The sequence below is a fragment of the Bubalus bubalis genome, chromosome 23 (genome assembly GCF_019923935.1).
Source record: "Bubalus bubalis isolate 160015118507 breed Murrah chromosome 23, NDDB_SH_1, whole genome shotgun sequence".
Taxonomy (NCBI): Eukaryota; Metazoa; Chordata; class Mammalia; order Artiodactyla; family Bovidae; genus Bubalus; species Bubalus bubalis.
In genome coordinates this window covers 39,176,017-39,193,364 of record NC_059179.1, presented here as the reverse complement: position 1 = coordinate 39,193,364, position 17,348 = coordinate 39,176,017, and the positions used below count along the sequence as shown (strand labels likewise).

The 17,348-nt window shown below is 47.0% G+C and overlaps 1 protein-coding gene and 2 long non-coding RNA genes across 3 annotated transcripts; 1 reads left to right on the top strand and 2 right to left on the bottom strand.

Annotated features, from left to right (window-relative positions):
* Positions 1–1,568: 1,568 nt before the first annotated feature.
* NANOS1 (nanos C2HC-type zinc finger 1) lies at positions 1,569–4,138 on the bottom strand. The gene has a single exon (XM_025274108.3). The coding sequence runs from the start codon at positions 3,964–3,966 to the stop codon at positions 3,085–3,087; it is 882 nt and encodes a 293-aa protein (XP_025129893.3). The 5' UTR covers positions 3,967–4,138; the 3' UTR covers positions 1,569–3,084.
* Positions 4,139–4,466: 328 nt separating this feature from the next.
* LOC112581581 lies at positions 4,467–6,417 on the top strand. The gene is made up of 2 exons (XR_003106176.3): positions 4,467–4,815; positions 5,530–6,417. It is a non-coding gene; the product is annotated as an uncharacterized LOC112581581 (long non-coding RNA).
* Positions 6,418–6,768: 351 nt separating this feature from the next.
* LOC123331437 lies at positions 6,769–8,011 on the bottom strand. The gene is made up of 3 exons (XR_006548080.2): positions 7,869–8,011; positions 7,529–7,776; positions 6,769–6,901 (listed from the first exon to the last, which is right to left on the bottom strand). It is a non-coding gene; the product is annotated as an uncharacterized LOC123331437 (long non-coding RNA).
* Positions 8,012–17,348: the final 9,337 nt, after the last annotated feature.

The following is a 17,348-nucleotide window of genomic DNA, read 5'->3' as shown; positions in this document are numbered from 1 at the left end:
ATAGTGGCTCTAGGCACTTAGATTATTTCTGGTGTTGAGTAGTGGTGAGAATTACTCTTGGTGCAGCCATGAGGCCAGAAGAGGGAGTATTGATGCTTTTTTAGAAAAAACTTTACCAAATGCAGCCTTTCCTTTTTGATGTTAATAATTATAGAACTCACTTTAAGAAAACGTTTTTCTTAATTTATATTTCAAACAAGTGAAAGTCTTGTGAGAAGAGGGCCTTTTGTAACAAGTGAAAACTTGGGACAGTAACCTGCTCTGTCCCCAAGTTACTAGAACAGGACATACCTGGGCAGTCACATACAGGCCCCAACAGACATTCATTTGAGCTGATTTGTTTAGATGGCTGTCTGATGGTTAGGTTTCCAGGCTGGTCTGCAAACCACCCTTCCTACCCAGACCCTCTCCCAGATATACTGTTCTCCCAAGTTCTGTGACCTGGGTGTTGGAATCAGAGCACAGGGTAAGGGCAGAAGAGTGCAGCTGCTTGTGATCCTGCTCAGGATCTCACAGTCTTACCCCCTCCCTCAGTGTTTATTCTTCTGCATTTGTAGACAGGGTGTCATCACTATCAGCATGGGTGGATCTGAGGGTGGAGGCAGCAGCCCAAAGAAGGTTCCATATCCCAGTGGTTGTCCAAAGTGGCTACTAGGGGAAGGTTGGCATCTATATGCGTGACATGGTTTGGCTGGACACCGACTTAAGATTTTGTAAGTCTAACTAAAATATACTGGAAATTAATGGAAGCAATGTTCATGTTGTAGCTAAGAACAGATTAGAAAATTAGGACTAACACTGAAATTTTTCTTTGAAGTATTATGTTCATTTGTGGTACGATTTTAAAATGTAAGGCAGTCTGTGGCTGCACAGTTGGTAAAGCTCTTTTGAGGATTCCGTACATCTTTTTCCAAAAATATGCAGTCTTATGAAAATAAGTACTTTTGTCACTATTTTGTATACTTTCTAGACTTCAAAAAATTGGATTTCCTTTTATCTTAAATTTAGCTTTTCAAGTGCTTAAAACATGTTTCAGATTGAGAGTTGCTTTTAAATGTGTTAGAGCCTGTTTAGTAAACTTCATAAGAGAGTTCTAGAGAACTATTGACATTCTCCGTTATGCTTTAAAATACTAGAAGCTAAAGTTAGCTGGAAAACAGGCAGATGGCTGGTGGGGGGTTGCTGCTGATAGGTAAGTCACCTGCCTAGTCCTTCCCGTCTGGAGAATGCACCCATCTTTTAATAGTGACTCTTGAAAAGGGAGAATTAAAGCAGCGGCAAGAGGTGACAGGAATTCGTGTGACCTAAAAACAACCCAGAAAGCAAAACTAGTTTAAATTGATATGTTTTCTAGCAAAGCTGAAGAGAAGTTAATGCATGCGTTTGAGTTTAGGTATATTCATGTCTGAAGTTTTCTCATTTGGAGCTATACTAACAGGTTTTTTTTCTTGACCAAGAAATGAATGGTTTGCCTGTGTGTACCCCCTCCCCCTTCTCCCACCCTTTGACCAAAAAAGCTCATAGCTATCTCAGCTATCATGGCAGCTTCTTAGACTTTAAAAGAAGTGTTCAAATCAAGCAAATTTGCTGTGGAGGGAGGTAGTTGTTTAATATGAAGGCAGCCGAATTTTTAATAACCTAGCTAAGCTCTCCTGGAACCTCTAAAGACTAAATCTGTTGCTGTTATTTTCAGATAGTGATTTTGTACGTTTTAGATGACTTCATGTTAATTCATTTCCATTTTTACCTTCTGTGTCTGTTCCGATGGTACATACGGTGTGGTATGCACTGTGGTGGACTTGAAGATGGGAGGTTAAAGTAGAAGTCAAGCACCTTTGCCCAGGATTAGATTTAATCTCACCAATGAAAATAACTGGTGGGATTCCAGAAGGGTTGTCTTCTAATGAGAATGGGAACACAATAGAGGGAGGCTGTGTTCTTTGTCTTACCCCCCCTACACCCAGTCAGTTCCTTTAATTGGTACTTATACTGGTTTGAGGACTTCTGTGATGGTTTAAAGCAGACACAGTCCAGAGTGGAACCTTCCTGAACACCAGTTGTTTCATTAACCTTCCAGAGCTCAAAGGATTCCATCTTACATTTAGTCTGAGAGGCAACAGCTGGAATGAGATTTCCACTATTTAGAGACCCTGAAATGGAGCAATTCAGAGTGAATGAATTATTGCACCCGTTTGATCTTAAGTATGACATATTTTTGAAGAACTGGAATAGGAAGGGGCATAAAGAAAAAGCCAAGTAGTAGAGTTAAAGGCAAGGTTAATGAATTCATATACTGTTACTGTATAAATACACAATTTTTTTAAACAGCACCATTTTCAAGTGTATACACAATATGATTATAACTTGGCACTATTTTTAAAGGGGGAAAACGGTAGGTGCTCGTTCAGTAATAAAAAGATCTGGTACATGAGCTGTATTCTACCTGCTACCTACAAATTGTACATTTTATACATCTCCAGCTAGGACAAAAACAAGCCACAAGGAGGGAACACCCACCCAAACTAACACTGTAAAGTATACCAAGTCTTCACTTAATGATGCTACCACGCAGGGCTTCCACCTGGAATTATAACTGGGTAAGGACAACAGAAATATTGTTTCAGACAATAAAATAGTCATTTTGCTGACACTCCATAAAATCGCCAGTTTTAAGTTCAGTTGAGAGGCTTTTAAAAAAATATTCTAGACCTAGTAAAGTGCCTCCATTCATAAAATTAAACATCCAAGATTAGACTGAGACAATTTCATACTGATGCGCATCTAAAATAGGTCGACGTATAAATAAACCACAGCGCCTCTAAGTTGCCACATTTCAGTTAGTGGAATACCCAGCCTTCACCGTCTGGATGTGCACAAACTAGAAACATTAATCAAAATTTTAACGTCTAGTCTCAACCGCTCTTCGTTAGGAAAATAATCAGTACCGTCGGCTTCCTCTGGAAAAACCAAGACGAGCTCCACACTCCCTGGCAGCGAGGAAGAGATGGTGCGCAAACCAAACACGAGAGTGGGCGGGCGGCTACCCCAGTGGCATCAGGTGGCAGCAGACCGGGGTCCGGACCCTTAGCGCAGCTTCTTGCCGGGCAGGCCGTCCCTGCCGCTGCGCGGCGGCGGGCGGGCTGCAGGCGGCGGCGGCACTTTAGAAAGCGGGCAGTACTTGATGGTGTGCGCGTTGTCGCCGCTGGCACCGCACAGGGGACACGTGTACCGGCGCAGCACGGGGCACAGCACCCGCCCGTCGGGTCCCTTCAGGATGTGGGTGGTGTAGAGCGCCACCGCCTCCTTGTTGTTCCGGCAAAACACGCACACCTGCAGCTCGGGCTTGAGCAGCCGGGCGGCGGCCGCCCCGGAGGCGGCGTGCAGCTTGGGCTCGGCCGCCCACGCCGCGGCCCGCTCCTCTCGCGGCGCTGCTTCGGCGGTGGCCGCGGCGGCGGCGGCGGGTGCGCAGCCCAAAAGCACGGCAGCGGCGCGACCAGCGAACGGGCTCAGCTCAGCGAAACGCTCCTCCAGCAGCCCGGCCTCAGCAGGGTCCGCGCACAGCTCTAGCGCGCGCAGCTCCAGCGCGCCCCCCAGGTAGCGGCTCCGGGACCCCGGATCGTCGCTGTCGTCGTCGTCGTCGTCCTCGTCGTAGTCGGGCGGCCCCAGCGCGGGCCCCACCGCCCCGGGCCCGGCCCCCGCGTGGGGGGAGCAGCACGACGAGGAGGAAGAAGAGGGCGGGGAGCCGTCCCCGCCGCCGTCCCCGCCGCGGGCGCAGCCGAAGCGCGGCTCGCCGTCCACCGCCTTGGTGATGAGCGTGGCGAGTCCCAGATAGTCGTTCCACGAGCTGAAGGGCTGCGGGTGCGCCGGGCCCTGGGTGCTCACGTAGCGGGCGCTGGGCACGAGCGCCATGGGCGGGGGGGCGCGGCCGCGGCGGGGCGAGCGGGGCGCCCAGGGGAAAGCCTCCATGGGCGGGTTGCGGGCCGCGCGCGCCGCCTCCCCGCCGCCGGCGCGGGCCGGACGGAAGGGACGAGCCGAGCCTGCCCGCCGGCCTGCCTCGGGGTGGGGCTGCCTCGCCGCCTTTTATCGGGACCCGCTCCTCCCCGCCCCGCTGCCTCTCCGCCGCGGCCCTGCCCCCTGCCCTCCCCCGCCCGGGCCACCTCGCCCGCGCCCGGGACGGAGGCGGAGCGGAGGCGGACGCGCGGGGGGCGGGCGGGCAGTGATCGCGCGCTGCTCCGGCCCGCGAGGTTCCTGCAACCCACGCGCTGCGCCCGCCTCGCCAGCTGTGGGGCAGCTTTCATTCTGGGAGGGGGCGGACAGGCGCCGCCTCGGGCCGCTGCGCTAATTGGCTGCTGACCAGAGCCCCCTGCGCCACGGGCGCCGCTCCGGGCGCTGATTGGTGAATCCGGGGGAGGGGGCGTGCCCTACCGCTCAGCTGGGAGGGGAGGGGAGGGGGAGGTAGGGGAGGGGCGGTTGCTGGGGCCCGCCATCGCCTGAGCTCTGTTCCACTGGTTTGGAACAGGTGACCAGTCCTGGATCTCCCTCAGCCTGGGGGTGAGACCCACCTCCCAAGCTTTTAGTGCCCTGGGCCAGCCTTCTGCCTTCTGAGAAACCCCTCCTCTCCTTTCTCCTCATCAACATCAGCAAGGAAAGATGTGGGGAGGCAAGACTTGGTGCGAGCTAACGAAGCAGTTTTTAAGTGGGAGCCGCCCAGCAATCAAGTAACTTCCTTTTGCACAGCGTTTTGGAGAGCTTTCAACTGGGTGGAATCCTCGCACAAACCTCAGAGAGCTTCAGAGAGGTTTTGGTTCTTACCTCGTAAGTAGTGGAAGGACACATAACTTTCCCACAGCAGCACTGTAGCACCTCCCAACAGGTGTTCCGAGACCAGGTGGTGGCCAGTAGCTGGTGACAGACAGGTAGGGGTGAGGGCCTTAGGACAGTGATCAGTGTGTGTGTGTTTCTAAGTGTGTGTGTAGCTCCTCACTCCCCCCTGCCCCTGGGGTGGAGGGACCGTATTGAAATATGAGGTGTTTATGCAACTGAAATAACAAAGCGTATTCAGGGGCCACTTGAGCGTCACCATTTAATACTTTGAAATGAATACTGTACTTTTGTAAAAACGGTGGAAAATAAATCAGAAGACTTTAGGTGGCTACGAGATGGCCATGCCCTTCCCAGGAGAAGGAGCAACACGGTTTTTTAAAATATGGAAAGCAGGGGAAGTATTAGGTAGGGGGAGGGTTCCTGTAGGTGCTGAGGGGCGGGGACAATGCCTCCTCTAAGCTGGCAGGCAGGGTTTTCCTTCCTCTCTCTGGAGGAGCTCTGTCTGTCGGAACAAGGGTTGGGAGACTGGTGTTGCAGCTGTCCTTAGTGGGTGGGTCTGGGTATGTCCCAGCAGGTTTAGAGTGGCCCTGTAGGGATGCCCAGAACCTGGTGCTGGCTCGGGTTAACAGTAGAATGAATGAGTGAGTCCGAATGTTTGCAGTGAAGGGGATCTTTGGGATCATTCAGTCCGATCTTACTTTACAGATGAAGAAAATGAGACCCAGAGAAGAGAAGGCTTCTTTAGGCCACACAGTGAATTTGTCACTGCCAGAGTGAGGACTCAGGCCTCTTCATGACTGGCTTGGTGACCTTCCCTCTACACCGTGAATCTGGAAGCTATTTCAGACTTTGAGTCTGTCTGTGCGTGCATCAGCAGAAATCAAGTGTACCACATGGGGGTACGGAGGAAGAGAAGCGAGGTGGGGCCTTGTGCCTTTGGTATGGGCCCCTGCCCTCAGGCATGATCCAGGGACCACGCAGCAGGGACAGGGAAGGTCTTGAGGCAGTAATGTGATGCCTGTCCCAGCCACCTGTCTACATGCTGGGGTGGAAGGTATATTTTTCAGCCTCTTCCTCACCTCCTACTCCCTGACAGTTGATTTAAGTCCCCAAACCAGGCAGTGATATTCAGCACTTGCCAAGCCAGTTCCTTTTCCAAGTTTGTGTTGGCACTCAAGTTGAAAAGCTATTCCTTTATTTCCTCCTGTCTCCCACCAAAAATAAATAAAAGGGCCCGGCTGGCGTGGGGCTCCTGCAGAAGCATGGTGGGTTTGCTGACACTGAACTTACCACGAGAACGCTGGCCCCAGAGTGGTATGAGGAGTATTATTCTATAAATGGAAAATTCCACTCTGTTCTTGCAGCCCTGCAGCCTGCGTACTTTCAAGGTATGCGGGCTTTTCAAGCTCTGAAGACTGTGAGCTACTATTCTGAGAAAAACCTCTGCGAGCAAGTTTAAAGCCACCAGCGGCTGGGGCCAGCCCCTCTTGGTCAGACCAGAGAGAATGGCAACTAGGAGAGGCTTTCTTTCCTCTCTCATGTGGATTTTTTAGCCCTTGTGGATTTGCAGGGAAATAAACGCTTTTAAGTGAACTTGAATGGGAACAAATGCCTCGATCTGGAGCTGCGGCCTGGGTGGGTGGATTGTGGTAATCATGAGGCAGATGTCCTGGGGAGAGCTGGAGGGATGCATCCTGGGGCCCTGGCTCCATGCTGTTTCCCCAGGCTACTCACCTCATCTGCTGTCGTCAGCCTTGCCCAGAGTAGGTGTTTTGCCCTGAAAGAGTGTCTGGAAGTGGAGGTCAAGGGCACGAAGGCTTCTTTTTTTTTTTTTTTTTTTTTGGCAGGAGAAGGGGTACATGCTGCACCTCAGTATACTGTCAGTGACCCCAGAAAGGCTAGAGTGCGTGCCTACCCCAGCTCTTGGCTCAATCAGCAGTTACTTTTGTCACTAAGCGCAGACCTCAGATGAGCCCTCTAGCTCTCTTTGAGGCTCTTTAGCCGACTTCTGAGATGCGCTTAGTACCTCTGTTGGATGAAGTCTGACTGCCTTTGGTTCCGCTTCCAGGAGTCCGAACTGAAACAGACAGAAAAGCCTGAGTGTGAAAGTTTCTTCGAGGGACACCTTCAGGTGGTTGGGGGCAGGAAGACAGAGCAGGAGGGGCCTCATCTCAGAGCTTAGACAGTGTATCTTCTGTTTCTTCTGGAGCGGGGCCTGCATGCCACAGGCAGGGCAGGGCAGGGGTGAGTTGTCAGATGCTTGGGCTCTGGGTGTCCACCCCTCCACGTGGCCCCCAGGCCCCATCCTGGGCCGTTGCCTTTGCTGGCAGCAGTACTGAACCAGGAGAGAAACACAGACCTCGGGCGTCTTGAGGCTCTTCAGAAACATGAGGTCAGCCCCAGGGAATGAGGCAGCTTGGCAGGGGTCCAGGCGGCTACAGAGATGCTGTTTGTCAGGCTCTGGGTTCCCGTGGCCCGCCTGCCAAGCTCCTGTGAAGGGCAGGAAGTGCTCTGACTGCCCCAGCCCCACACGGCCCTGGGGCCTGGAGGCGCATTTGGGCGCATCAGGGCTTCACTTCTGTTAACGGTCTTGACTTTGTCCGCGTCATGCCTCTGGCCAAGCTCAGAGTGCCCTTTGGGGCTTAGGGTCAGCCACAGTTGGTGATATGATGGGAGCTGGCTGGGCCAGTGGTTCAGATTTTACCTTGGTCCTTCTGCGAAGTCTTGAGTGGCCTTGGATGAGGGACTTTACCACTCTGGGCTCCAGTTCCTTCCTCCGTCAATGAAGGGGCTCTATGTAGAGGGACAGCCACGTTCTCCTCCCTGCTTTCTTACTTTTATGAAGTCTCTCCTTTGAACCTGGCGAGGTGAGCCGTGAAAGGTGTAAGGCAGCAGAAACAGCCCCTGTTCCTTGATATTTTTAGGAGAGGGCTGGTAACCCACGTCTGGTGCCTGAAATATAAGGGGGGTGTCTGTTAGGGAGGCTCTGGAAGAGAGTTTGCTTCTTTCTTTAGAAAAATACAAAACAAAACCAGGAACCTCACCTTCTCCAGTCACTGGCAGGTTTAAAATCTGAGGCAGCCCTAAGACAAAGCTAAGTCTTCTGGACAAAAAGCTGGTACACTGATGGCTGCCTGGAAAAGTTATTTAGAAAAATGAAGCCTCGGTGACATTTCTGTTGCTGTCCTGTGACTTGTTACACAAGATAATTAAGCATCTTTATTGTTTTAGCCACTGCAAGTCAGGTGTTCCTTGCAGCTGAATTCAGTCTAATGGAGACGTGCTGTGCTCAGACACTTGGTTTGTGTCCGACTCTTTGTGACCCCATGATCTGTAGCCCACCAGGCCCCTCTGTCCACGGGATTTCCCAGGCCGGAACACTGCAGTGGGTAGCCATTTCCTCCTCCAGGGGATCTTCCCGACCCAGGGATAAAACCTGCATCTCCTGCATTGGCAGGCGGATTCTTTACCACTAGCACCACCTGGGAAGCCCAACTGAGATATAGTAATATAAAAAAAGCATTTGGCAATTCTGTCACGAAGGTGAGACACCCCATTCTGGCCGGATGGAGGTGACAACCATGTCAGCATTGTATGTGTGTGTGGGTACATGTACGGGGGACGGAAGGAAATCCGGAGTACTGAGAACAGGAGCTTTGTGGGGCTCTTCTCTTACCCAGCCTGCCTTGCACTGAAGCCTCCCAGCTGTTGTTAGTATTGATAACACCACGACCATCAGACCAGGTGCTTCATAGCAGCGCCTCAGTACCACCTACATAAACGGTGCACGAGGGCTGGCTGGGATTGCCCTCGTGTTATCCACGAGTTGAGGCTGAGCTCACATGTCAACCTGTGTCCCTCTCCAAAGCTGGGCTGTGCTTCCTTGGGTTCACCTGGTCGTCCTCTGGCCCTGGGGCTTCAGGGCACAGCTGGGGGAGGCTGGCCAGGAGCCAGGCGGGGGCTGAGGGAGGCTGAAGGGGACATTCAAGGCCAAACTGGGCCCATCCATCGTGTCAGAGATTGTTCCCTACCAAAATCAATTTTGTTCAAAAGCGGTGTGGACTTTTCTGTTTATCCAGTAGTGGGTACTTTGGTTCAACGAGTAGTCCTTTCTGTTTGTAACACACCCTCCACCTCCCGGCCAGTATGGTTCCAATTTTGTTTAAAGCAAGTTATGCCTGGACGCCGAGGGCCTGAAGGGCAGATGTCCCTGGGCTGATGGTGCTGATAATAACAGCAATAACAACAGCTGGCGCGTCCAGAGCCCTCACAGGCGCATAGCTTTTTTTTTTGACCACGCCACGCAGCAGGCAGGATTCCCAACCAGGGATCGAAACCATGCTCCCTGCACTGGGAGCTCGGAGTCTGAACAACTGGACCACCAGGGAAGTCCCAAGCTTGTAGTTTCTTAAATTCTTCCAGCAGTCCTATAATCACATCCTTTTCACAGAAAGGAAAATAAGGTTTGGGGAGGCTTAAAAAGTGTGCCCAGGGCTTCCCTGGTGGCTTGGTGGTAAAGAATCCGCCTGCCGATGCAGGAGACATGGGTTTGATCCCTGGTCCAGGAAGATCCCACATGCCATGAAGCAGCTAAGCCCGCGCACCACGACTATGAAGCCTGTGCTCTAGAGCCCTGGAGCTGCAACTTCTGAAGCTTCGTGCCCTCTGGAGCTTGTGCTCTGTAACAAGAGCAACCACTGCCATGAGAGGCCCGCGCACCACAGCTAGAGAAAGTTCGCGCACAGCAACAAAGACCCAGCACAGCACCCCCCACCCCCTAAAAAAGTGTGTCCAGCATCTCCTGGTGGGTAGTGCATGGCTTTCTCCAAGGCCTGAGCTGGGAGCTACCCTACTTCCTCCACCATCTCCTGGCCTGTGAATATTGAGTTAGAATCCCCCACTTCCTGTCTTCTTACCTCCTCACCTTCTTTCTAACTAGGACTGTCAGCTCTCTTTGCTCATCTTCAGTCCCTGCTGTCTGCAAGGGGAGAGGCGCAAAGGCTAGGGCTCCCAAGTGGAAGAGTTAGACATAAAATGGTATACTATGAGGGTAAGGTTGTTCTCCGGTGGGCCTGCGGGATGGGGCGGGGGCAGCCTGCCCAGCAGGGCTGCCCTGTACGGTTCTGCAGGTTGTGCACTGTGCAAGCGCTTCCCATCTCAGGGAGTGCCTTGTGCTTCCCAGACGTGGTAATATTGATATATGTAGGAGTACATCTATGATAGTTTTCTGGCAAATTGGGAGTAAAGTCTTTTTCTAATGAAATCAGTATATGATGACAATCTTCTGACATTTGGAAAAGCCCTATGGAAGAAATGCCTTTTCCTAATTTGCCCAAAGCTTTGACTCTGACCAGAAGTGTGAAATGCTAAGATTCTTGAAAGCAGCCCTCAGTTTGCCATTAGCTACATGCCTGTGGGCTTTTTAAAGCTTCAGGTGTTAGTGTCTTTCTAATTGAGCTCATCAGGTGGGTGCTGGCCTCGGTTCTGCCCCAGTAGTGGTGGTAGACCAGAAGCTCCACTGCGGTTAACATTTTTAAGAGTGCTCATTTTAGACACCTTCTCTCCATCTTAACCTGCCTTATGCTAGCGTTTCCCCAGCTGTCTCGAGTTCTCTAGGTCTTCTTGTACCCCGACAGTGCCTGCCCTTGATGGCGAGGCGGCAGTTGTGCCTGTCCTGGGGCTTCTATGGCTTAGGAACCAGAAGGCAGGGTGGTGGCCCAGGCTGGTACAAATTGAGTGGCTTTAAGCAAGTGATTGCCCCTCGCTGGGCCTCAGTTTTCTCTCATTTAAAATAATGAGGTGGCCAAGACTTCCCTGAGGGTCTGGTAGTTAAGACTCCGCGCTTCCAAAGCAGGGGTTCAATCTCTGGTCAGGCAACTAAAATGCCATGTGGTGTGGCCAAAAAAACCAAACCCAAAACACACCCTAGAAAACAAACAAAAAACTGGGGACAAATTCTACCTCAATAAAGTTGTTTAAAAAAAAAAACCTAGGGACAGGATATAAACTCAAGATAAAAAAAAAAAAATTAGGTGGCCTAAGTGATTTCTTAGACTTTTCCAGCTCTCAGGTTTATTTGTTCACCATCAAGGCCTGGGGCTGAATGTGAATAAGACAGACAGACTTCTGAGCTCATGGAGCTCATACTCTGATGGGGTGGACAGACGATGATGCTTTGGAATAAGGCATAATAGCTTCCTATTGCAGCTGTAACAAATGATCACCAACATAGTGGCTTAAAACAGTACAGACTTGTTTTCTTACCATTCTGGTGGTGAGACATCTGAAATGGATCTCAGGGCTAAAGTCAAGTTGTCTGCAGGGCTGTGTTCTTTTCTGGAGAATCTAGGGGAGAAACTGTTGCCTTTTCCAGTTTCCCCGAGGCTGCCTGCATCCCTTTGGCTGTCGTCCCCTTCCTTCTTTAAAGCCAGCAACAGCAGATTAAGTCCTTTCCATGCTGCCATCGCTCTTTTTTTTTTTTCCTGCCTTCCTCTTCCACTTCTCAGGACCCTTGTGATTACATTGGGCCCATGTGATAATCCAGGATCATCTCCCTATTTTAAATGTTATGACCAACCTAGACAGCATATTAAAAAGCAGAGACATTACTTTGCCAACAAAGGTCTGGCTAGTAAAAGCTATGGTTTTTCCAGTAGTCATGTTGGATGTGAGAGTTGGACTATAAGGAAAGCTGAGTGCCGAAGAATTGATGCTTTTGAACTGTGCTGTTGGAGAAGACTCTTGAGAGTCCCTTGGACTGCAAGGAGATCCAACCAGTCCATCCTAAAAGAAATCAGTCAGTCCTGAATATTCATTGGAAGGACTGATGCTAAAGCTGAAACTCCAATACTTTGGCCACCTGGTGCGAAGAACTGACTCATTTGAAAAGACCCTGATGCTGGGAAAGATTGAAGGTGGGAGGAGAAGGGGACAACAGAGGATGAGATGGCTGGATTACATCACTGACTCAATGGACATGAGTTTGAGTGAACTCTGGGAGTTGGTGATGGACAGGGAGACCTGGCGTGCTGCAGTCCATGGGGTCACAAAGAGTCGGACACTGAGCGACTGAACTGAACTGAACTGAATTAGCAATCTAATCTAATGATGACCTAATTAGATCTAAACTCGATCTAATTAGCAATCTTAATTCCACCTGGAACCTTAATACCTCTTGTCGTGGAAAGTACCATAGTCCTTCGGGTTTGGGAATTAGGATGTAGGCATCTTTGGTGGGGGGCATTATTCTGCCTCCCACATGAGGAGTACAGAGGGCTGTTGGGACCCATCGGCAAGGGGCATCCAACCAACACACAGGGTCCCAGGACCTTTGCATGTCCAGAAGTCAACTGGGCTGGTGAACTGAGCTTTCCTTTGCCAGTCAGGACCTGACAGAGTACAGGGGACTCTATGGGGTGGAGGAGCCTTGTGTGTGTGTGTGCATGCGTGTGTGTGTGTCCCTCAGGCAGATGGAAAGTAATCACCGAGGGTCTGAATTGCGAGAAGGGATGGTGAGCAAAGGAAATGGCATATTAAAATCATTAAAAATAAGGATTATGATGATGTTATTTAATTTGTGGTCAAAAATAAACAGCCAATTTCAATAGAAATACCAAGCAACAGCAGCATGTACATCACAGGGGAGTGACTGGAGTAAAGCACTCTAAAATCCTGTGCTCTGATTCCAACACCCAGGAGAGTAAAGATACTAACTCTAAAAATGTTCACTTGTGGAAAATGTTAAGCATTACAAAAGTAAAGGTCCCAGCGTAAAGAATCCTAACTGACCTTTCCCTTAATCCATGGCGACTCTCATTTTGTCTATCGCCCCCACACCTGTTTTTCACTCCATTCCCACACTGGATCATTGTGAAGTTATGAACACTGATAATAATTTTGATAGGTTAAGTATGTGCGTTAAAATCTGTTGAGCACCACTCTTAAAGGAAAATAGGGGCTATGTATAGTAGATGTAAAGAAGTGGAGTGAAGAAAAAATAAATCTTATAAAAGAAAGCATGATCAAGGTGAAAGTCATGAAAATGATAGAAGAAATTAGTTGTATGGCAGAGACTAACACAACATTGCAAAGCAATTATCCTCCAATTAAAAATAAATAAATTAAAAAATAATGATAGAAGATAATTTGAAAAGATTGTGAAAAGATTGAAAAGAAAAGTGAAGGAATGAATGAAATAGAAAACAAAAATGTGACAGAGGATCCACAGAACCAAAAAGCTTGTTCTTAATAAAAAACAAAATTAACTTATTTGGCAGGATTTATTTCTTAAAAAAAAAAAGGACAGAAAGTGAAAAAAATTTGAAAATGTATAGGAAATTGAAAAATTGCTGAAAGCAAAAACTCAAGAAGACTTTAAAAACCACAGTAGTCCTCTAACATTGTATAAACTGAACCAGAGTTAAAAGTATCATAATAGGGACTTCTCTGGCAGTCCAGTGGTTAAAACTCCAAACTTCTTTTTTTTTTTACTTTACAATATTGTATTGGTTTTGCCATACATCAACATGCATCTGCCACGGGTGTACATGTGTTCCCTATCCTGAACCCCCCACCCATCTCCCTGCCCATACCATCCCTCTGGGTCATCTCAGTGCACCAGCCCCAAGCTTCCTGTATCCTGCATCGAACCTGGACTGGCGATTCATTTCTTATATGATATTATACATGTTTTAATGCCATTCTCCCAAATCATCCCTCCCCCCACAGAGTCCAAAAGACTGTTCTATACATCTGTGTCTCTTTTGCTGTCTCGCATACAGGGTTGTTGTTACCATCTTTCTAAATTCCATATATATGCGTTAGTATACTGTATTGGTGTTTTTCTTTCTGGCTTACTTCACTCTGTATAATAGGCTCCAGTTTCATCCACCTCATTAGAACTGATTCAAATGTATACTTTTTAATGGCTGAGTAATACTCCATTGTGTATATGTACCACAGCTTTCTTATCCATTCATCTGCTGATGGACATCTAGGTTGCTTCCATGTCCTGGCTATTATAAACAGTGCTGCAATGAACATTGGGGTACACGTGTATTTCAGGGGGTCCCGGTTCAATCCCTGGTGGGGGAAGTCCTGAATGCCACATGCTCTGGCCACCTAAAAAAATTGTCACAAAGAAAATGCCAGATCCAGATGACTTTAAAGAGAAGTTCTATCACTCAAGGAACAAATAATTTCAATCCTATGCAAACTGTTCTAGATTAGCTAAAGAAGAACCATTTTCTAATTAATTTTATAAAACTAGTATAGCCTGATATAAAAATAACAAGTATAAGAAGGGAAAATTACAAGCTAAGCTCAGTTGTAAAGATACATGCAAAAATCTGAAAATATCAGCAAATCAAATTCAGCGATGAAGGGGAAAACAAAAGATAATTTATCAGTTCTAATGCAGATGGACCTATAGAATGAAATATTGGTTTAACAAAGAAGTCAGTTAATGTAATTCACCATATTAACATAGTAAAAGAATGGAAAAAAAAATATCATCTCAATAAAAAGCATTTGATAAAATTCACAGAGTGATGATAAAAATTTTTGTAAAATTAGAAAAAGATTTCCTTAACTGATAAAGCATGTCTATAAAACCCTATAGTGAACATTATAATTAACACTTCTATTCAGCATTGTACTGGAGGTCTCAGAGGTCCTAGCCAGAGCAGGTTGGCAAGAAAAGTAGAATTATAAGGATCAGGAAGGAACAAACAAAACTGCCATTATTTACAGGTCACATTTTATTTGTAGAAAATATAAGAGAAGCTTGCTAGTCTGGTAAGATCCCATATGCCACAGGGGACCTGCTAAGCCTATGCTCCACAGAAAGAGAAGCCCCTGCAATGAGAAGCCCACGTACTGCAACTACAGAAAGACTATGTGAAAAAATGAAGACCCAGTGCAGTCAAAAAATTAAAAAAATAATATTTGGAGAATTTAGCATATCTTTTCCAGAATTAAGCAAACAAAAATAATCGGAGGTACAGACAATCTGAACCATACAAATAATATGCTTGAGCATTAGCTATCTATAGAGCCTTATACTCAACAGAGAACACATGCTTTACACGTGGGACAGTTATCAAAATAGAACAATTACTGACCATGTAGGAAGCCTCAGTAAATTCCCAGGGATCATATCATATTTCTTCCATTTTGTAATAAATACAAATTCTAAAAAAAATCCTGTACATTTGGAAATGTAATAATATATTATATTTAAAATTTACAATGAGTTTTCAGAAGAAATAACAGAGTTTAGGAAGTTTCTTGAGTACAAAATCAATGTATACTGGGAAGATCCCCTGTAGAAAGGAATGGCAACCCACTCCAGTATTCTCGCCTGGAGAATTCCATGAACAGAGGAGTCTGGTGGGCTATAGTCCATGGGTCACAAAGTGTCGGATATGACCAAGCAATTAACACTTTTCATGCATTTCAATATACCAACAGAAACAAAGTGTTTGCTGTTGGTATATTGCCAACAACATAAATGATAAAATGTCACTTAAGTTAGCACTAAGAAATTGCCCTGCTGCTGCTGCTGCTACTGCTAAGTCACTTCAGTTGTGTCCAACTCTGTGTGACCCCATAGACGGAAGCCCACCAGGTTCCCCCGTCCCTGGGATTCTCCAGGCAAGAACACTGGAGTGGGTTGCCATTTCCTTCTCCAATGCATGAAAGTGAAAGTGAAGTTGCTCAGTCGTGTCCGACCCTCAGCGACCCCATGGACTGCAGCCTACCAGGCTCCTCCGTCCATGGGGTTTTCCAGGCTGGAGTACTGGAGTGGGGTGCAATTGCCTTCTCCGAAGAAATTGCCCTACAAAGAAAAATGCCAGATTCAGATGACTTTATAGATAAGTTCTCCTATTTGAGGAAAAATAATTATAATAATAAAATATGTACATGATCTCTGGAAACAATTGTAAATTTTATTTGAAAGACATTAAAGGAAACCTAAATAGAGATATAGTTTGTGTAAAACTCATTATTGTAAAGTTGTTAGTTCTTCCAAATTCATCTATAGATTGAATGCACATCCAATCAAAATCCTAACTTTGTATGTGTGCACATGTATGTCAAACTTGACAAGATGACTTTAAAACTTGTATGGAAAAACAAAGATCAAGAAAGATAATGCACTCTTGAAGGAAAAAAGGGCTGGATAGGTAGGAGTAAGAGCTTGCCTGGCCAAAGATCAAAACTATTAAAGATTTAGTTATTCAGACGATGTGCTACTGAGACAGCTGTAGATGGAGTGGCTTAAAACCAGACTCACACATATAAAGAAACTTGCGGGACTTCCCTGATGGTCCAGTGTCTAAGACCTGGGTTAAAAAAAGAAAGATCCCATGTGCCACAACTGAGACCTAGTACAGCCAAATTAAAAAAATATATATTAACAAATAAATAGAAATATAGGGAAAAAAAGAACATGAACACATGATTCATAGTTGACATAACGGTTTTTAAATATATGAGGAAAAGGGTCAGTTCCACTGACAACCAAGGAAAGGCAAATTAAAACAGGAGACTATTTTTATCTATCAAATGATTTTTAAAAATCCTTCAGGTTTTCAAGAATCTGAAATGGATTGTTTGCTGTACTTATCATTTTGGACAACCATTGGCAGTATCTGTTAAGAGCCTCAAAATGTTCATACCTATTAGATGATTTAACTTCTAGGAATCTATTCTAAGAAAATAACCCAATCAGTTATTCTTACCCAGCAGTCAGAAACTCAAGCCAAAATGTTTACTGCAGGGTTGTTTGTAATAGTAACAGAATGAAAAACAACTTACTGGTCAAATAAAAGGGAGCAGTTAAATAATGGTGCATTTATGTGATGAACTATAATAAAGTCAATGAAAGTTGGGTATTCTTTTCATTTTTAATGACATAGCAGAATGCTTATGATGTAATTTGTAACCGTAGTATTATTCGGGAATATTAAGAGTGGTTCTCCCTGGGCTGTGGGGTTATTGAAGATTCCCCACCCTTCTTTTTTTCTAGTGTAGTGTCAAGACCTATGCTTTGGAGCCAAACAGACCTTCCATGTCAAAGCCAGGAATGGCTAGTTGAGTCTGATACTGACTCTCCTGCCTCCCTTCCGCTTTTAAGGACCCTTGTGATTACACTGGGCCCACCAGGGTAATCCAGGCTACTCTATTTTAAGATCCACGGATCAGCAATCTTATTTCCATTTCCAGCCTTAATTCCCCTTTGCCAGCGATGGTGCTTGTGCTCAGTTGTGTCTGAGTCTTTGTGACCGCATGGACTGCAGCCCGCCAGGCTTCTCTGTCCATGGGATTTCCCAGGCAAGAATGCTGAAGTGGGTTGTCATTTCTTCCTAACATGGTACCATATCCACAGGTCTGGGTGGTCATCTTCTGCCCGCCACAGTTGCCATGTGACCTTGGGCACGCAATTCCCTTAAACCTCAATTTCTTCATCTGTAACAGGGTTTCTTCAGTTCAGCACCATTACATTTTTGGATGGATAATTC

Coding starts and splice junctions, on each gene's coding strand:
- NANOS1 (XM_025274108.3), bottom strand. CDS start 3,966: ATGGAGGCTTTCCCCTGGGCGCCCCGCTCGCCCCGCCGCGGCCGCGCC.